Here is a 20,484-nt window from a genome sequence, read left to right as displayed (position 1 = left end):
TGCCGCGTGACTCCCTTCTGTACTAAACCAGGAATTTGCATCATGCGGTGGCTGGACTGTAGAAAGCCCTGGATTTTACTACAGTCACTTCCCTCCTTTGCCTGGCTTGAGCTCTCCTCCTCTCCCTGTTCCCAGGTACAGAGGATGGACATGGACAACCAGCTTCTAGAGAGTTCTCAGGCCGAGGCAGCTTCTCCTCACCGGCCTGCTGGGCATCAGGGTCGTTGCTGCCAGTGGCCCAAGTCTTAGATGCGCAGGTGGGCTGGTGCGGGGCGGGTGGTCGGGATCACAGCTCCCTCCAGCTCTCTAGGGAGAAATGCTCCCTTCCTTGGGCCCTTCACCCCCTAGTCTTGCTCCTTCCCCTCCGGAGCAAGACCTCAGGGGATCCTGGTAGCCCTCCCTGAGAGAGGCCCAGAACTCTAGCTAGGCAAGTCCTCGCTCCCTGCATGGGTGTGATCCTGAGGTCCCACATCAGGGCTTCCCACAGGGAACCTGCTTCTCCCTCTGCCTGTGTCTCTGCCTCTCTCACTCTGTTTATCTCATGAATAAATAAATAAGATCTTAAAAAAAGAAAGAAAGAAAATTTAGGGGTAGGGACACCTTATGGTCTGCTGAGTCAGAGTCTCCTGTTTATAGATGGAAACAGTGAGGTCCAGAGAGGTCGCATGACTAGGTCAAGGACACGCAGCTGCAGAAGGCCAGGGCCAATCCAGGCCTCCGTTTGCTTCCCAGCTCCGTCTGCTGCATCACACAGCATCCTCCGAAGTTCACATGCTCCGGACAGCACGGACTCCAGCACGTTTTCTGAGCAACTTACTTCACGTCTCTTATCTCTAAAGCGGGATAATTATAGTGCCCACCTCAGGGGGTTGGGACAGGGTTCAGATGAGTGAATGCACGAGAAAGCCTTGGAACTGAGCCTGGCACCAGCCCTAGTCAAGGATTTGCTCCTGGTTCTGTCTGGGTAGAAGTGTAGCGGGCAGGTCAGAACCTTCAGGAAGAAGAAAATTCATTCTAGAGCTCCCTGCCCCCTAACCTGCCCTGTATTGTCAGTGTGGACGACTGCAGGGCGTTGGGGGATTTGCCTTGGGCTCAGGGTTAGTCTCTCATTGCTGTTGTTTGCTTTAAAAGGAGGAAGAGAGGAAGAAACCCTCAAGCCCTGGCCCCTGGAGATGTAGCTGGGAGGTGGCATGGTTTTCCCCTTCCGGGAGGAGCAGGTGCCTGGGGCCTGCAGTGTTGGTGGTTGTGCCACTACTTTGTTTTTTTGTGCCATTACTTTCTTTCCACCCCAGGATGTGCACAGCAGTGCATTCATCACCTGCTGCTGTTGTGGCCGAAACCGAGACCGCGGTAAGAATGGCAGGGGAGGGGACAGGAGAAGGCGGGTGCGACAACACTCCAGGATTCAACATGGGTGTGTCCGGGTTGGTCTCCACAGTCAGGAGTGAGAAAGGGGACCTGACCTCAGTAGACCTCAGTCAGACCTGTGAGCTTGCTTTGGTAAATAGGTGATTTCTGTCTTTAGGTTTCAACAGCTTTGGAAACTCATTGGTTCCGTACTTTTGAACTTTATTCATTTGGGTTCGATTCAGTTCCTCCTTGATTCTTCCTAAGTCTCCTTGGAAAAACCCGAGTCTCGTCTCAGCTGAGCTCAAAGCCAAAGGATGACCATGGAAGGTTCCATAAGCGCTCCAGGCCTCGATGTCCCTCCCGCCAAACTAGAGGGCCAGGCAGCAGTACCTAAGGTGACTTCTGACCCTGGCTTCTCGGGAGGCCACATTTCCTTCAGTTAACTGCCGGCAGGGCACCGTCCTCTCTGGGGAACTGTCTCTGAGGGGGCGGGCCAGGCGCAGAGAGAGAGGGTCTGCTGGGGGCAGGGGGACCCCTGGGGTGGCGGTCCCTCTGCAGCCCGCCTGTGTGTCTTTCCTCCTTGCCTGGCTACCTGAGGCCTGGCCGAGGCCGCCGTTCGGCCTGACCCTCTTGGCGGTTGCCTGGAGAGGGGCTGGAGGAAGGGGCTGCCACCTGCCCGGCCTCCCCTCCTTCCAAGGAGGGGACCTGGGCACAAGGAGTATCAGCCACGAAGGAAGGTGTCAGGGAGCTGAGGATGAGTGTGAAGACAGGTGACATGGAGATAGGAGGGCGACACCACCTCCGGCGCCAGGAGGGGCTCTGAGGGAGGATAGAGCAGGAGCTGATAACGCCGTGCACAGCCTCTACGAGCTCTCGGGGCGGACTGCTGCTCTCAAGGTGCATGTCTGCCCAGGAACGGGGCTGTGGACCCCACAAGGGGCTTGATGGAGGAACTGGCGGGCCCTAGCTCCTGCAGGGTCACTGTGGTAGAGGAACCCCTCCCCACCAACCCCAATCTTCTTCATGGCTCTTGTCGGCCCCATGGAGTCTGGCTTGCAATGTCCTGATTCTCCTTCTGGGTTTCTGCTTAGAGAGTGGAGGCGATTGTCTCCTGTGGGGTCAAGTCAACCCTAGGAGCCTGGAGACCACCTAGCTGCCGGGTGCCTGGGGAGGGAGGCCCTGCCCAGTAGCCTCAGCCCCATGGGGGGGACGGGGGGGCTGGATGACGACTCAGTGGGGAGCAGCAGGAGGCGGGGGAGGAGGCAGGAGAGTGGAAAGCATGGATTGGCATGGATGATGCAGGCCCAGGGGCTGGGCGCCCTGGCGTCCTGGGAAGCATGGCCAAGCTGGTGATGATGTTGAGAAGCGGGAGGGAGAGTCTGGGAGAGCCTGGAACCAGAGGGAGGCCAGGCTAGGGGCAAGCTGACCCCAGAGGGGAGGAGCCCGGGGATTCGAAGAGAAGGGATGAGGGAGGAGCAGAGGGGGAGGAGCAAGGAGCTCAGGGGCTGCAGAGGAGACAGGTCTCTGGGGTCTCTAGCCCCCCGCTGGCCAGGAAGCCCTCTCTCTGCTCTGGCTGCACTAAAGCCTGGAGGTGGGGGGAGGACAGAGAAGTTAGTGGCCTCCAGCGGCCTCCCTACCCCTTTCAGGGTCCCTCCCCCACTAGCCCAGAGGTCCCTTCCTCCCAGCCCGGGGGAGTTCTCATGTCTCCTTCCGTACCTGCTTCCAGCCCGGCTCCCGACTTCATTTCCGAACCTGTTTGGAAATAAAGCAAGCGTCCACAGCCAGGGCCTGGCCGGCCAGGGTGGGGTGGGCCTGGGGCCGGCCACCTGGTGGGGATCGGGACGAGGGGCTCCCTCCTCTCTCATGTTTCCGGGACCGCCCAACGGACCCAGGCTAGCTGATCTGAACTTGGCGTTCTTTCGGGCTGACTTAGAAGAGACCCCAGAGGGGCGGGGACCAGAGAGAGAAGTGAGGGCTTGGGACGGGGTGCGGGTTGTCTGGGGAGGTTGGGGTGAGAACACTAAAGGGAGGGCATGGGGGTGGGGTACTTGAGGGGGGAAGACATGGAGGACAGCAACGGGGAGGGGGTGCTGGGAGGGTTTAGGATGATGTGTGGATGATAGTATGCAAATTATGTGCAAAGCATTATGCAAAGCAGCACCTATTAGTGAAGACGTGTAGGGAGACATGGATCCACAGGGTAGCACTGAGGACCCAGGGGTCCAGCCGAGACCACCTGCTTGGCCCAGAATCTCTTGCCAGGCCCTGACAGTCGGTGGGTGAGCCTTCATCTTAGAGGGGAAGGACACTGCCAGGGCCGTCCTGTCTGCCGTAGACTGAACCCCCTGGTAAAGGGGCAAGATCTGGAGCCCATTTCAGGACCACTGTGCTGCTGGCTGTCTGCCAAGCTTCTTGAAACCACCCTGCTGTGGGCCCCTCGGAGGGCCCCATCGCGTGGTCCACATGAGACCTTCAGACCTCAGCAACTCTCTGAGCAGGAGCTGGGCCTTCTGTACCTGGGGTCTCGGCGGGGATGGGCCTTCCTCCCTCCTCCTCCTCCCTCTCACCCGCCCAGCAGCTCTGAGCCCTCCTGCCCAGCGCTGCCCTCTGGCTGGAGCCCCCCTGCAGAGCACAATGCTCCATATGTCCTCTGTGCTCCCGGAGGAACTGCCCGTGATCTGAACCTGACCTCCCCATGCGCCAGGGTTGGGGGCAGCTCAAGCGTTACCCCTTAGCTTGGCATGAGCACCGGCTGGGGGACTTTCAGGTAACCTGATTGGCCTGTGGTCTTAATGGGCTGGGCCACGTTCCCCAACATATCTGTCCTGGTGTATCCCTGCAGGGACACCCCTCAATGGGCTGTGCACACATCCTTAAGGACACTAGGGAAATGCCCAGTGCCCAGAATCCAGGGCCCTTAGAAGCTTCTGGAAGGTTCATCATGGCACTCAGCTTGCCTTGTTCTGTGGTCACCTTTTCCTGAAACGCTGCCCTGGAGAACCACTACCCTAGCATGTTTCTCTCTCTCTCCTTTCCTGGTGTGGGCTAAGGCCTTCACCTCGGGGGACCTGGACCCAAGAGGGCCACTTTCGGTGACCCGACCAAGGCTGCATAGCACGTCAGGAAGAGCGCCGTGACTTGTCCCCAGGCTCACACTGCCTTTAACCTCAGCTGGGCTCTGTAGGCTCAGGAGCCTGGAAGACCTTGCCTGGGGCCCTGCCCTGGGTGGGGAGGGGCCCTGCTGGTCCCCTCATCCCCTGGTGGCCCTGGCGGCCCCCACCTTGCTCCTTGAGCCGGATGATCTCCGTGTCGGAGCCAAAACTGTTCCAAGCGGTGCAGTTGTAGATGGTCTGGAAGTCGGCCCGCACGATGTTGCTGATGCTCAGGGTGGAGATGACCCCCTCTTCGGTGCTGACCGTCTCCACCGTGTAGCGCCCCGACGTCCCCGACTCCAGCACATTCTCCTTCCAGGACCAGGCCTGTCCGAGATGTGCAGAGTTAGGAGCAGACCCTCCCACCAGGGCTGCCGTTCCAGGGCCGGTGCCGCCGGGCTCACACCCGGGCATGTGTGCACACGGCACATGCACACATAACATACCACACTGCACATGTGTGTGAACACAGTACACACAAACACACGTCACTACACGCGTACACACACCGCACCAACACACACACGCACACACTCATACCCATGTACGCACACACGAAGGAGGTGGGGCCACCCCAGAGGGCATTTCCATCGACGGGAGGCCTCATGTGGCTCTGCCCTGGGACATTTTCCGGGCGAACAGGGAACTCCGTGCCAGCGATCGGAGCCCTTCCCTTGGCTGGCCTTTTGCTGCCCTGGCAGGTGGAGTCACTGAGCCTAGTTTTGTTACGCTGCTCATTTGGACAAAGATATGTTCCAAGACTTGTATCTGTGACCATCTTAACCTGTCTTAGCTGGCAGCTTAATTTTTCTCGGAGCCGTTTCACAATTCTCAGTGTGTAAGCCCCTGGCACATACGCCCTGGCTCGCAGTGTTTGTGAGAATGCGGCAATCAGCGCAGGTAAATGCTTGGAGGTCACGGGTGAGGCGCCGGTGCTTTCTCAGACTTGGCACTGGGGACATTCTAGACTGGATCATTCCTGGTGGGGGGACTGCGGCGGGGGAGGGGGGCTGTCCCGTGCATCGTAGGACGTTTAGCAGCATCCCTGGCCCCACCCCTCAATGCTGGTGGCAGCCCTCCAGTTGTGATAACCTAAACCATCTCCAGACAATGCCAAGTGTCCCCTGGGGGCGAAAGTCTTCTGGGTTGAGAACCGCTGGCCAAGCATGGATCTCTATGAAGAGAAGGATGGTGTGCATATGCTCAAGAGGCAGTGGATTCTTCTGCGATGGGCATGGGTTACAGGTATAACTTAAAAAAAAATTAAAGGGCAAAGGGAACGGGAGAGGAGGCATAGGTATTAGTTCTCTATATGACTTCTTGCAGTTGGTATTTGGATTTTTTTCAGACTGTGAGTGAGCCGAATGCCTGAGAAAGTGTGTAACACGAGTAATGCCCTAACAGTATCGGAGTTTACAGGACAATAGCCATAGCATTTACAGCTTCAGCGGCCCAGGCCCCGGCATGCACAGGCCCCTGTTGCTCAGTGTGCGCTCCCTACGCCCTCCCTGGCACCACCGCAAAGGCTCTGCGGAGTTGACCCCGGGGAAGTCTTCTATCAGAACCCTTCTAGGCATCAGGAACTACTAAAACTAGCATCTGACTCCTGCTAATGCTAGAAGTGCTCACCCTTCTCTGTTTCTGTGCCTGGGTTTCCCCTGGTTTCAGATGGACTTGGGTGCAGACTCTGGCTTTTACAAATGCAAATTCCTGGCTGGGCCAGAACTCTTCAGGTTGCCTTAGGGCACCTCGGGGATGACTTTTGCAGAAGGGAGGGCAAACAGAATACTTTTGGTGGGGTGGGGGTGAGGGGAGAACCTTGGTAAGTGGGGCAGGGCTCTCCATGGGCATTAGGGCTGTGAGGGCCAATAGAGGACGATGACTCTGGGGGGCAAACAGAGGGGATTGCCGACCACACACCACACACTCTGTTTAAGATTTTGCCAAACACTGGCCTTGACCCCGGGAAAGGGAAGCAATCACTTGTCATTCCTTTCTGCTCCCCTCGCCTGTGTGGCCCTCTGCTCCTAGGCCGCAGAATCTGGCCGGAAGCATTATGTTGGGGGCACAGCTGGACAGCAGAGCAGAGTTAAGACATTTACAGACCAACCCCGGGAGCACATCGTCTTCACGATGCCTTTCCTACAGCTTTGCCCCCGGAGGACAGGAAGCTCAGAAGTGAGCTTGGGCTTGGTCCCAAGCTGCGGGCTGTGCTGGCGGTGCCCCCGGCCTCCCCTCCCGGCCCCAAAGCACTCACGATTCGGTCGGGGGGCGGCGTGCTCCGGATGAAGCACTTGATCTGGCCCTTCTCCCCGTGGAGGGCGTGCTGGGTCTGGGTGCTGGAGATAATGGGGGGTCCTGTTGGGGAGATAGCATCACATCAGGGATTCAGGAAAGGCGGGCCCCGGGCTGGAACCTCTCCATCAAGGCAGTGGTTCCGCAAACATTTACTGGAGGCCGGTATGTGCAAGGTAACGTGCAAGGCAGGGGACTCAGAGATAAATTAAATGTTCAGTCATAAACCTCTCAAGGGATGGCGAGTCAGAAAGCCCAGGGGACATAAATAACCATCATAAAATGTGAGTGTCGGGACCGGGGAGCAGGACAGAGGAAGTGCTAACGGACTTCGGAGGAGAGAGAATAATTCAGCCGGGTGGATGGGGGAAAGCTTTATGAAGCAGGTGGGAAACCTAAAAAGGGAGTAAGGGAAGTGTGGGAGACGGAGGGACCTAAGCAATGTTACCTCTCTAACTAGTATCCCCTCGGCCTCCGGCGGAGTCCCATTCGAGCCAGTCTCCCCCGTGTCCAGGAGAGGGCGCGCTTGCCTAACGAACCGGGGAGGAGGGGCCCTAACGCTGCTGCTTCTCCACCCAGGGAGGGGGTCACCCAGGGTAGGGGGGTGCACTGGGCATGGACACAGCCTTCATCGCACATGTCTTAGGAGATCCCGCAGGTCACGGACTTGCCTGCCTCCACATTGTACCCAGACGGTCCAGGTGTCGTGACCATAGCTGCAAAGCTGTCCTGCACCTGACCATGATCCCATCCAGGGTGTGTGTGTGTGTGTGTGTGTGTGTGTGAGAGAGAGAGAGAGAGAGAGATGGGGAAGCGAGAGAAAAACATGGTTATGGATGTTCTCCAGGAGCACCTGTCTCATCCACCTTGTCCCACAGCCTAGAGAGCTACAGGGAGCCTGACATCCAGAAGCCCCCCAAAGTCCAGAAGAGTGCTTCCCGTCCGGTTCTCCCTTTCATCTAACCTAGGTCCTTCCCACGCAATGCCCACCTGGCACAGAGAGGAGGAGGGAGGAGAGGTGGACTCAGCTGTTGGCTCAGCCAACTTCCTGGCTGGACTGGGTGCCTGAAGCAAGGGGTGTGGAGATGGAGACCTTCGAGGCCCCTCCCAATCCCTGAGGGTCTTGGGCGGGAGGAGGGAAAACACAGGAGAAAAAGCTGGAGCAAGGGATGGGGAGGAGAGGCAAAATTATGCGGGGGAACAAAACAAAAATTGCTGCAAACATAATTGCTGTTTATTAGCCACCTTAATTAAAACAGATTTGCATTTCTATGAGTAGCTCTCTGCCAAGGGTGGGTGGGGCGTACTGGGAGACTTTCAGGTGACTGTCAGTTGCATTTAGGACGGCTGACAGCTCGGAGCTGGTGCGGCTGATGGGGGGACCCTTCAGGTAAGGGCTTCCACCCGAGGCGGCGCCCAGCGTGGGCCCAGCGAGTCTCTCTCTCACATATTCTTGGTCCAAGAAGCGTTTGGCCCAAAGGCAGGAGGGCTTGATGTTTTAGGCACTCGGAGGGCACTTTGTTTTGCTGCCAGCTGAAAGGGATGATACCGGCACACCCTTCCCTTTCCCCCCTCACTTCCCAGGAGCTAGGGATTCTCTGGGGGGCTTCTCGGGTGATTGGACAAATGCATAAGCATTTAAGGGCATCTTAGAAGAAAAGCCAAATCAGAATAAAGGTGGAGCTGGCCAAAGCACAGGGTAGTATGGTTCATCTCCCCCTTCCTGCAGACCACGGGTCGGAGCCAAACCAGCGATGAGGACCTGTGCCAGTTTACTCCCCAAAAGGCAAGGGGCCGCTGTCGCCCACCAGCTGGGGTGTGTTGTGGGGAGAGGCCCATCTCATTGTGGATCCTTTCATAATGTCCGGTCCTGTCAGCCCAGTCCAGGCCCCTTCCCATAGATCTTCCCTCCACGTGTTCTCTAGAAAATTCCTCTTCTTGCTAGCTCTTGCTCCTCGGCATTAATCCATCCCCCTGCATCAGGGCGAGATGACCCCAGTTCAGCAGAAACACACACACCGGCTCCTTGCTTCACTCCAAGAGAAACGCTTCGGGCGTTTCTCTTCCTTGTGCCCTAGGGGAGCCTGTGCCCGGAGGATTAGAGGCAGAGGAGGGGGATTTAAACACCATCCTTGAGGAAGGGGGTGCAGATCCAACCCTGCGTGGCCGCCAGGGCCCAGGCTGGGGTGTCCCTTCCAGGAGAACTGTCCTTCTGAGGTCTGCATTCCCTCCTGGAGAGACCACGTTAAATCCCTGCTGGGAAATGCCTGAACGTCTAAAGTGACAATGGAATGTCAGTACCTCCTTTGTCTGCCTTGTTTTCCCCTAAAATGAGGATGTTCCTTTAAAAGCTTCAGGCTTGGGGGCCCCTGGAGACCACGCGTGAGTCTGGGGGTCCCCAGCCCCGCCCCCAGAGCAGACAGCGGGGAGGCCACCGCTCTCACCAGGGCCTGGCGCCTGGGCCCAGTGTCAGACACCAGAGCAGCAGGAAAAGGCTGCAGCCTGCGTTGCCATGGATATACGGAGGCACGATCAGATGATGTTATTTTTAGCCTTGCAGTGCCAATTTATTGGTGGCGTCCTGGGGACACAAGGGGGAAAGCACAAGACTCCTGACTCAGGAGGGGAGTCTGCCCAGGACAGGTGGCCTGCAGGTGCCCCCGGAGTCCGAGTACACTCACCCTCCCTCTGGGGCTGCCAGACTCTGGGGGAGGAGAGGAAAAGAAATAGGTGGAGGGGGGCTGGCTGATGGGGAAGCCAGAGGGGGGCTGCCAAGGAGGCACCAAGCTGGCTTTAGTTCCCTAGCAAAGGGGGAGAAGAGACGAGGCTGCCTGTGGGCAGCTTCCCGGGTCCAGATGAAGCCAGGAGGGCAGATTTCTAGAACACAGCTCAGCAACCTCCCTCAGGGCCCTGATCTGGGGCCAGCACCCAGGGCCTTACAAATGTGAGTCTGGGGCTCGGGTCCTGCTGGGGCTCAGAGCCTGGGGGTTTTGACCAGAGGCCGACTCGGTGGGACCAGGGCCCCAGAAGAGGGAACCCCAAAATCCAGGGGAGTGAGGATGTTTGGAAAGACCAGAGGGACTTGGCCTGAGCTTTTCTCGCTCTTTCCAACCAGCAGCTCTGTTTGCCCAGCACGGCCCGAGTGCGTCGTAGCATGGCAGGGACATCAGATTTCCATCCTGGTGCCCCAGCCTTCTTGGGGTCTGACCCAGCTTCTCCGAGACCGTCTACATGCCATCATCCGGGCCCATCTGACACTCTGTCCCCTAAAGGACTCATCTGACCGTCATCTGTGCTCTTGGAGAGATCATTCCTGCTGTAATGGTTTTATGGTAGGTGATAAGACACGTTCTCTGCCCTCAAAAGGACCCCCCCTGAATGCTTGGTCTTGTGGAAATTGTGACAGGTCTCTCTGACTGAGCAGCTGTCACACAATGGGACGGGGCCAACCAGGAGTCCCAGAGATACTCCCTTAAATTCCCTCCAGGCCTACAGTCAAGGTCAGAGGGTAGATAAGGGATAGTTGGCTGCCTAGGGATCCTCTGACCCTTTCCTCTTGGGAACTCTCAAAACTGGAGCCCTTTAGCAGAGAAGGAGGAGGGTGACCCAAGTAGCGAGGTCCTTCCTCACCTCAGAGCTGGGCTTTGACACAGACTCCAAGAGGTGGACAGAACTACTGGATGGACCCAGGTGGGAGGTGGAAGCAAGGCCCAGGACCATGGACAGTCCCTTTGAGGCCAGACCCAGGACCGAGGTGCCTCGGGCCCACTCTGCTCCCTCCCAGCCTCTCCGCATGAGTAGGGGGCTTACCATTGACTGTCAGGGTCACCTCTCGCTCCCCGGCTCCCACCCGGGGCACCACGGCTCGGCACACGTACTTCCCAGCATCTTCCTGGCGGACGGTTTTGAGGGTCAGGGTCTTTTCGTTGCTCAGCACCTGCGAGAATTGCAGAGGATCAGACACGGAGAGCAGAGCTGGGCTCTGTCTCCCAGAACCGGGAGGGCTGAGAGGCAGGCCTGCGCTAAGTGACGCGGGCTTCAGCACGTCAGTAAGGACCAGGGCTGGGGTCGGAGGCCGTGTGCCCAGTGAGCTGTTGGGGGGGGTCTGCAGCTACACACCAGCTGGCAGCCCTAAGGGCCCGGGCCCCGGGGGAGAGGGGTGTGTGGAAGGAGGCGGGTTCCCCCTGGCTGGGGCCCGGAGCCTGTCTCACGCAGGCAGGGCTGCCCACCAGCCTGAACCAGGCTGGCCCCACTGAACTTGTTGGAGACCGCCTGCATCTGTCTTTTCTGAGTCATTTTCAGGATCTTTTTGGGACAGAGTTTGGGGTGATCCAAAGACTTTGGCATTAGCTAGCCCTGAGTTCGAAACCCGACTTTGGCGGTGACTACCTGTGTGGCCCTGGGCCGATACTGATCTGCTCTGATGCTCTTGCCTTATTTCTACGATGGGGCGGTCCCGCTCATAGGGTGGTGTCATGTCTGGCACATAGTAGGCCACACAGAGGTCTGTCCTGCCTTGACCTCCCTCCTCGAGGGTCTTGCTCATCCTCCTGAGGGGAAGGATGTCTGCTAAACTTACACACACTAAAAAACACATATATTTTAAAAGAGGAACACAGGAAGGCCACGGAGCTTAACTCGAAATTGGAAGGATAACTTGACTATTTGGGGAAAGTAGAAATGCCTTTCTAGAGACTTTTTACTCCCTGCATATAGGTGACCACCTGTTCTTCTTCTTCTTTTTTTTTTTTTAAGATTTTATTTATTTATTCATGAGAGACTCAGAGAGAGAGGCAGAGACCCAGGCAGAGGGAGAAGCAGGCTCCTTGTGGGGGGCCTGATGTGGGACTTGATCCCGGGACCCTGGGGTCACGCCCTGAGCCAAAGGCAGAGGCTCACCCCCTGAGCCACCCAGGCACCCCGACCACCTGTTCTTCTTATACGGTTTGTGATAGGGCAAAACTGCAATGCTTGAATGTGTTTAGGACTGAGGGGGTATCTGGGGTTCCCTCTCCTCTTTCTGGGGTCCTTCCCCCTTCAGCTTATCCTGGAGGCCAATGCCCCCAGTTGAAGAGTGAGGGGGGCCCCAGCAGGCCGCTCCCATGGTCTGAAGCCCCTGTGGGGTCTGCGTTGAGCACTTACCACGCCCGAGCCCCGCTTCATCCAGACGATGGTCAGGGATGGGTTGCCTGTCCAGGCACAGCTGAAGACAGCATCGGAGCCCAGATCCACGAGCAGGGATTGGGGCTCTGTGGTCATCCTGGGCCCAACTGTGAGAGCAGGAAGGGGAGACAGGGCTCTTGGTGGGCTGGGAGCTCTTGGAGAGGGGTTGGGGAGAAGGAAAGACCCCTGCCCCCAGCCTGGCCTCCCTCGGCCCGCCCACGGGCAGCAGTAGCCCTAGCCAAAAGGGCTCCGACCCCAGTTTTGCTGGGACCGCCCCCAGGGCTCTCCCATTTCCACACCTATGTCCTGGTTCCAGGAAGCCCCTGCCCCAGCCCAGCAGAGAGGACTCCCTCCTGCCCCTCAAATCCTGGGTGTTGGGATCTTAGTGTGTCTGCCTTCAGGTCAATGGCCCACCTCCTCCAGGCTTCAGCTTTGTGACCTGGGGTCGAGTTACCCTGTGCCCCTGGCTTCCCCGAGCCCCCCCACCCCAGTCCTCCAGGGGGCTCTGAGATAAGGCCTGGAGGAAGCCCTGCCTCTCCCCATGCTCTCCCCTCGCCTCCACGCCCCTGGGTTATCTGCTAAGTGTCTGTGAGCATCCTCTCCGCCCTCCCCGCGCCTGTAACCAGAGCACCTGCCAACCAAGGCTCGGTCCCCAGAGTGGGTGCCAAGGTGGAATTTCAGGCAGAGTGACAGGAGGGCGTGCAGACAGCTGCTTAGCTGCTCTCCAGGAGCAGAAGAAAGTGAAAACCAGGGTCAGGAGGCCCAGATTAGTCCCCCAAAAAGGGGAGTCACAGCACTTTCTATTGAGGCCGCTGGGGGCGTGGGGAGGGCTCAGGCAGAAAGTGCTTCTAAAAATGTAACCCGCAGCAGATGAGCTGATGCTCATTGCTTGAACGTATCCAACTGGCTGGTCAGTGATGGGTTGGTTCACCGGGGAGGGGGTGTGGTCCCTGCCGGCCGCCAGAGGGAGGTGTCCTCGGGTCCCTACTGGGAGGCTGCGGGGCATTCTGGGCTCTGGAATCACTTGAACCTGGCCTCCGTTTTCTTTCTGCCACTTACTCAGTGAGTGACCTTGGGCCTCCATCCCCTCATTTGAGGGATGGGTATAACAATTCCTGCCTCCCTGGGTTACACCAGGGTCGGGGTAAGCCGGAGACCCCCCACGAAGGAGCTGGTCTTGAAGCGGGCAGCACTGTGAGCTTGTGAGGCATTGCCCTGTTGTGTGCAATAGCCCAGCAGGTGTCTTGTGCCCCGAGCATGGCACAGACACCCCAGGGCGATGCGCCCCGACGGCTGCACTCACAGTAGACATCCACCGTGCGGCTGATATTGGTGCTGCCCAGGGCGTTGGTCACCTCGCAGGAGACAGGCTCCGAGAAGTACGTGTAGTCCACGGCGGTGCGATAGACCTCTCCAGATGCTTCCTTGATGATCTGGCCCCGCTTGGCCCACCTGTAACACAGACCCCCCGCGCGCACGTGAGGCTGTGGACCAGAGGGTGCTTCTGCCTGGGAGCTGGGTACCCCCATCCCACAGGAAAGCGAGGCATTGTGGCATGGGTGGCACAGGGCAGCCCCCCCAGGGGTCCCTCAGTGCCGGGGGGGGGGTGCATCACCACAGAGGGTAACTTCCAGGACTAGGGGAACAGTCAGTGCTGGAGGCAGTGAGCTTTGGTCCGTGGGCCACCAGGCAAGGCAGTTCGTGGCACTGGACAAGCAGGTGATCCTGGAGAGAGAGGGTGGGCTACTCGGAAGGTCCGCCCATCTGACTGGCTGGGAAATGACTAACGCATCGTCGTCCCTGGACACTTGGCCATCCTGCCCTGGGCTCTGCTGAGGGCCCTGTCTATCGGGATCCACGCTGGAAGAGAAGGAGGCCGACCGAGGCCTAACGGCATGCACCCACATATGCGTGCATATCCACGTGCACGCACACACACACGTATAGGCGCGCACATGTATACAGAAACCTAACTTCAGACAAGGTGGGAAGTTGTGGGAGGGTCTCAGCCAGGGGGTCCCGATGGCCCTTCCTCTCACTGGGCCTGTCCTGACTTCTGCCCCCAGGGTGGGTCCCTTCATGGTGCCCTCTCTCGCCTCCCAGGGATGGCATTTGCTCTTTTTGCTCTTTTTTCCTGCCCATCCAGGCTTCACTTCTCAGAGGCTTCAGCTTCATCAGTCCCGGTTTGGTCAGAGAGGCCAGAAGACGGCCGTGCGGACATCTCTCATCCACCAATGGGTACCCCGAGAGGGGAGAGACTGAAGGGCCCTGGGCTTGCCCGGGTCTTGGTCCTTGGGTCACTGCACTGGACCAGTGACTGGGTCACTGCTATCTATGAGGCAGTGCTGGAGCCCCCAGGGACACGCGTGTGCGTGCGTGTGTGTGCGTGTGCGCCCGTATGTGTGCAGGGGTGGGGCCTTTCCTTACAGGTCCCCAGGGAGAGAGTTAACAACTTCCCCCTGTTTAACCCCATTGTGGACAACACTTGCTTTTTAAATTATGAAACTTCCAACCAGACTCCTCCTATTCCAAGCCTATTTTGGGGCATTTGTGCTTAGTGTCACCCCTTGACCATGACACCCGGGGAACCGCAGCTTCCCTGCTGCCGCTGCCTTCGCCTCCCCTGCCTCTCCTTCCTGGAGCCTTCGCTGGTACCGCAGAGGACCATCTCCTGCCTTCCCTCCCCGGGCTTCACGCTCAGGCCGGACCGTCCAGCCCTGAGAGACGGCCGAGTCTTGGCATCACATGGAGAGCCCGGGCTGGCACCATGCAGTTATTATCGTGAGTTAATATCACATAATTATTAATAACATGATTAATAATAACAATTATAGTTTAACAACAGAGCAAACCATAGCTCCCTGAGAGCTTAAGGAGCTTCCCAACAAACCATTATGAGTTATTCATGAATCATTTCAATTTCTAACTTTAATTTAATGACCAGACTTAACTGTCAGGCGTAGCCCCTGCCTGAGGCAGATGAATTCAGTCCCAGACACACGGTTGGGGATCTGCGTCCAGCCTCTGCTCCTTCCGCCCTGGGGTCAGGTGGTGGGAGGCTGGGGTGTGGGCTGCAGGGGGCAGGACCTCGAGGAGGGTGGGCTGAGCCCCTTCTTGCTCCCAGGCCTGCTCCTGGCTCGGGGTAGGGAGGCTAGGGAGACGGGGCGAGCTGGGTCTCATGGGGCGTCCTCTTTTGTTCTGAGCTCCCGGAGAAGGTGGGGCCTCCTCCTCTTCTCTGGGCCCTTCCTGGTGTAGGCCACTGAGGATGGAGCTCCGTTGGCTCCCCGCTGAGGACTTCAGGACAGTGGCTGTGGAGCCCACGGATGGCTTTGGTCCCCGGCAGGGAGGCACTGTCTGAGCCTGGCCCATTGGCAGTGGTTGCCCCTGGCCCCCCAGGCCCGTCCTTAGAGGTGGAATGGGGCGCAAGAGGAATTCCTCTCCTCCGGGTGGGCAGGAGCTGGCTGTGGGGGCTGGGCCCTCTGGTACCTCATGGGGCCAGGCCTTTTTGGGACATCCCAAAGGTCCCGGCTCTTATCTTGCTCAGCCTTTTTCGTCCCTTTCTTTATATTCTGCTCCCACACCAATAAAACCCTCTGCAGGGACCCCTTCCAGAAGCTCAGACGGCTCCTCCAAGCCGTGGGCCACGGGGTCAAGGGTGACCTGGAGCAAGGCCAAAGTGTCAGCCCTTCCCTCTCCTCTCCCTTCTCCGGCCTGGCTTTTGCCTCCTCCTGCTTCTAGCTGGACCCTGCGAGGCGCCCTCCCCCCAGCTCTGCCTCCCTCCGCACCTCGCCTCCCCCAGCCCCATCTGAAAAGGAGTCAGATTAAGCTTTTCCTAATCAATGTCTAATTTGGCGGGAGCAAATGTAAGAGGATTAATTATTTATATCACAGAATCAAGAGGCCTGGCTGTCACAGCTGACAGGCTGTCCTTAAACAGCCCAGTTTCACACTGGACGCTGGTCCCACCCGGGACTTTTGGATGGGGGGGGGGCTGGGGGTGCAGGGGAGGCTCTGAGGACAGTGGGGAGAAGCAGATGGGGAGAGACCCGCTTCCCAGTCCCCCGGGACCGGGTCTGCCCGCCTCGGGCTCCTGGGCCTGGGGTCGGGGGTGGGGGCAGCTGAAGGGACAGGTGGGTCGCCCGCACCTGCTCCTGCGCCCACCCAGGGCCTCTTTCTGGGTGCTGGGGTGGAGGAAGCAGGTCTCTAATTTCTGAGATCACAGCCTGGTGGTGGCACAGGAGGAAGCAATCAAGACGAATATGAAAGTAAAGAAACACAGGTCCCTGCAATCCTGTCAAAGTCAGTTGGGAAAAATCAATGTACTTATGTGAGGAGATTTGTTTAAAGCTTTTGCTCTCAGAGCCCAACACCACATCTAGAACCACGGGGGGGGGGGGGGGTGGCTGCTGGCTCACTGAGCCCTCCCTCAGAGGCAGGGTGGCGAGGGTGGTCGCAGGGGCCAGCCACCTCTTCTCTCCAGTACCCCTCCCCTCCTTTCTCTCCCAGATTTTCCTCGTGGCCATAAGGGCCCCCCCACCCCCTCCCCACAAAGTCTCTGGAGTCCCGAAGGGAGTGTGCTCCATGCTGAAGTGCTTCAGGGCCTTCAGCTAATCAGAGGGCCGAGAGGGGAGGGGTGAGCAACAAGAGTGAACACCTGCAGGGGGGCGTGCCCCTCCCCTGCACCCCAACGCTGTCCCTCTGTAACCAGGGGCTGACCTGGGACCCCCGGGGAGATGCAGGGGCAGGGTGGAGGGGGAGGGAAACTTGCATGCTCTGTGCTTGTGTGTTTATTTATTAACTTTTAGTTAAAAAAAAGCCTCTGAAATTATAGAAAAATTGCAAGAATAGGCCAATTAACTAATGCCATACTCCCTTTACCTAGATTCATTAGTTCTTAATATACTGTCACATTTCTTTTTTTTAAGATTTTATTTATTTATTTGAGAAAGAGAGAGAGATTGAGCAGTGGGGAGGGGCAGAGAGGGAGAAGCAGACTCCCCGACTGAGCCACCCAGGCCCCCCTATTGTCACATTTCCTTATGATGACCTCTCCATAAGGAGATTTGAACCTCATCATCACCATCATCACTGGTGTTTTGCTATTAGAGGGTGGTGCCTCTAGAAGGCAGGCCCAGGGGCACCTGGGTGGCTCAGCGGTTGAGCGTCTGCCTTCTGCTCAGCATGTGATGGGGGTCCTGGGATCGAGTCCGGCATCGGGCTCCCCAGAGGGACCCTGCTTCTCCCTCTGCCTGTGTCTCTGCCTCTCTCTCTGTGTCTCTCATGGGCAAATAAAAAATAAATAAATAAATAAATAAATAAATAAATAAATAAATAAATGGCAGGACCAGCAGCCTGGCTGCTTGGGCCATTAGCTCACCGTCCTGGTCAGAAGGCAAGGGTGGGGTGGGGGACATTGCTGGGTCCCAGAGCATGGCCCTGCCCTCTGCCCAGCCCTCCCATAACCAGGCCCTCAGATGACCTGAAGCCTGGCAGTGAAGAGAAATCAAAGTTGTACCCTCTGGTCTCGGGTCCAGGAGGCATTCCTAGGGCGACTGTGAGGGTGACTGTGGGGTGCGTCTGCTTGGGGGCCTGTGGGCGTCCAGGGCTCCCAGGGAAACGGGCATTCGAGGTATCTCTGGGCATGTGAGGCCCAGTGTTTAGGGACCGTAAGCAGATCTCTGGAGAGGAGCGCAGGCATCGCAGGTGCAGGGCAGAAGCCCAGAGAAAGCGATTCTCTCTGGGTGGTTGTTTTGCATCTTTAGTCACTTCCAGACGGACACCAGATCCCAGCCAAATCAAAGCTGCCCCCGGGACCCAAGGGCCACAGCGCCGTGCCCCTGCAGCAATCTTTCTCCTGCCTCCAGCCCGGGGAACGGTCACACTGGACAGGACAGATGGGTTTCCATCCTCTTTTCAAACAGCCTCGAGGATAAAGACCCCGCGCCTTTCCTGGGTGTTGCTTCCAGCGTGCCGGTGTGGTTCAATCATCTGCACCGCAGGGAGCTCCTCCTGCCGTCCAACCTGCATCTCTGGCTGCCTCTTTCTTTGGCCCATTTCCTCTCAGTGCGCCCTCTGGGCTGCGCTGCCTCTTGCCGTCCCGTCCTCCACCCCCACTGGCCGGCTGATGGTCTGGTCTGGGACCATTAGCCTCCCTGGCACCGGTGATGCTGCGGCCTAATAACCCATCTCGATGGCAGAGGCGACGCCCTGGGCTCCAACCATCAAGTCTGGCTGGTGCGGAAGGACCGGCGTGTCAGGGCCCCGGGACTTGCACGAGGCCTAGGAGGCGGGTCTGCCCGTGAGCACCGCCCAGGACACCATCTCTTGAGATCTTGTGCGGCCAAAGGTGCCGGAGGAGCCAGGCCACGTTAGGAGCGGCCCCGCGCTGAGCTCCACGCTGAGCCCGGACGTGGCTACACAAGAAAAGCCCCTTGCCTTCGAGAAGCTCCATCAACACGGAAAGACAAGCGTGTAAAAGTGGTGCTTTTATCAGTGTTGTGAGCAAGAGATGCGCCGGGGCCGTGGGTAGGGATGATCCTAGGCACCTGCTGGCCAGGGCCATCTGTCCCAGAAATCCCCCCCTACACAGGTGAACGGTTTGGTGAGCACCTGGCTCACGGCTAGAACCTACGTTCTGATCTTCCTGCTTCTCCTGCTTTTTCTCTCTCTTTTGTCCCCCTGAGCCTCTCTGCCTCTTTTCAGCAAGAAGGGATAAACGGTGTCTCCGAACAGAGGCTATACCTACTGCTTCCACGGGAAGGGGGCACCACAGGCGTGAAGGAAAGGGACAAGTTGGCCTGGCCAAGGACGGATGGGTGTGTGGGGGCAGGAGGATCCTGGGCACCCGCCGTGGACCAGTCCGTGCGCTGCGTGCCCAGGACCACAGCTGACACCCCGTGTGATAGGCGGGAGTGGCGGGGGGGGGGTGTCCAGCAGCCAGGCTGTGCCTCGCCAGCGGGTCGCTCACCTGTACTGGGTGACAGCTGGGTTGGCCTTCGCAGAGCAGTGGAACGTGACCACGTTGTCCTCCAGCACCGGCTGCGGTTCCACCGACAGATTGACAAGTGGGGGGTCTGCAGAGAGAAGAGATTCCTTTGCAGACTGGGGAGCCGTGTCCATGGTTTTGGGAAAGAAATGGGGCAGGAAGGTCCCCTGGGTGACATGGGGGAGGTGAAGGCAGAGATTCTATCACCAGGGCTGCTGAGAGCAGCACCACCCGGAGGCCCCCAGAAAGTTGGGGCCTCAGCAGCGGGCGCCCTTGCTCCCTGGAGGTGCCTGCTTTGCTGCCCTGGTGGTGGGGTCAGGGCTCACCCCTGTGGGTCCAAGACCAGGAGGCAGGACTTCCCGGGCCCCCCGCTGCCCACCTGCCAGCCTGTAGAGAGCATAGGACGCTTCAGACAAGAGGGCTGGGCAGAGGGGTGCAGGGTGCGTGGGGCAGCGGGGACACTGAACCCCCTTTAAACACACATTTTTTTGTCTGAAATATCTGTTTCATATCTGCTTGTGTAACGGTTCTGGTGCATCTGTTAACTTGAACGTGGCGTTTACACCCCTTCATCAGTCTGATTGTCTCTGCTGCGCCCTGACTGGTGTCACCCAGCCCTCGGCCCCCCAGGCTGGGGGCGTCTTCCCCCCCTCAATAGGATGAGAAGCCTGGCTCTGAGGTGCTAAACGGTAGGTAGGAGGTGGAGGAGACAGGAGGGGGGGGAAGAGGGGGAGGGGGGAGAGAATGAGGAGGGGGAGGAGAGGGAAAGGGGAGGGAAAGAGAGAGGGAGGGGGAGAGAAGGGGGAGGGGGAGGAGAGGGAGGGAGGGAGACAGAGAAGGGGAGGAGGGAAGAGAGGGGGACCGGAGACAGAGACAGAAGGATGGGAGCAGGCGGAGGACACCTACGTGGAAGAGGGGCGGAGGATGAGAGACACAGAGAGACTGAGAAATGCAGAGGAAGAGAAAGAAGCGGAGAGAAGCAGGAGCAGAGAGCTGGAGAGGGACACAGGGAGATGGACATAGACGCAGAAACACACAGACAGAACGTGACAGGGCGTCGGGGACAGAGGCCAGGCGGGAGGGAGGACGAGAGAAGAGACACGGGGGGAGAGACGTGGAGAGCTAGGAGGGTGGGTGGGAGGCCAGCGCCCCTCTACCCCCGTCAGGGTGTGCGGGGCTGACGGTCTGACCCGAGGCTGAGCCACGAGGCAGCTGGTCCCCACCCCCAGCCAGGGTCCTGGGCTGCTCTCTGGGCCGGTCCTCACCCGGGATCACAGCAAACTGCAGGACTTTCTAGGGGGTCCGTCCAAACCATTTTCAGCAAAAGAGGAAGCCAGTTTCTCGGAGACCATGGAGACAAATGCTGACCTCTCCGGGGAGCATGCGAAGGGCACCACCGGGGAGCAGGACCCCTCCTGCCCGGCCAGAGTCTCTGAGACCCTCAGAGAGTCACATGCACAGCGTCCCCGCGGTGAACTCAGTCCAGCCCACCAGGAGTTGGGATCCTTGGCCCACTCGGCTCCTCTCTGCCCCGCTGGT

At 58.5% G+C, this 20,484-nt stretch overlaps 1 protein-coding gene and 1 long non-coding RNA gene across 5 annotated transcripts in view; one reads left to right on the top strand and one right to left on the bottom strand.

Moving 5' to 3' along the window:
* Positions 1–20,484, bottom strand: part of KIRREL3 (kirre like nephrin family adhesion molecule 3) — a 539,901-nt gene that overhangs the window by 6,531 nt on the left and 512,886 nt on the right. For 2 of the 4 annotated variants that reach the window (XM_038535673.1, XM_038535675.1), the window contains exons 7-13: positions 18,928–19,033; positions 13,264–13,412; positions 11,940–12,067; positions 10,608–10,734; positions 6,760–6,860; positions 4,631–4,829; positions 3,067–3,102 (exon numbers count right to left, since the gene is read on the bottom strand). In XM_038535673.1, the coding sequence (XP_038391601.1) occupies positions 3,067–3,102; positions 4,631–4,829; positions 6,760–6,860; positions 10,608–10,734; positions 11,940–12,067; positions 13,264–13,412; positions 18,928–19,033 (846 nt within the window). The remainder of the gene's footprint in view (positions 1–3,066; positions 3,103–4,630; positions 4,830–6,759; positions 6,861–10,607; positions 10,735–11,939; positions 12,068–13,263; positions 13,413–18,927; positions 19,034–20,484) is intronic. The other 2 variants (XM_038535674.1, XM_038535676.1) reach the window with 1 other exon arrangement.
* On the top strand, positions 991–14,251 carry LOC119875015. The gene is made up of 3 exons (XR_005359077.1): positions 991–1,350; positions 9,916–10,129; positions 14,107–14,251. It is a non-coding gene; the product is annotated as an uncharacterized LOC119875015 (long non-coding RNA).

This window comes from Canis lupus, chromosome 5, assembly GCF_011100685.1.
Source record: "Canis lupus familiaris isolate Mischka breed German Shepherd chromosome 5, alternate assembly UU_Cfam_GSD_1.0, whole genome shotgun sequence".
Lineage (NCBI taxonomy): Eukaryota > Metazoa > Chordata > Mammalia > Carnivora > Canidae > Canis > Canis lupus.
Note: the sequence above shows the minus strand (reverse complement) of the source record. Positions and strands in the feature narration are given on the sequence as shown.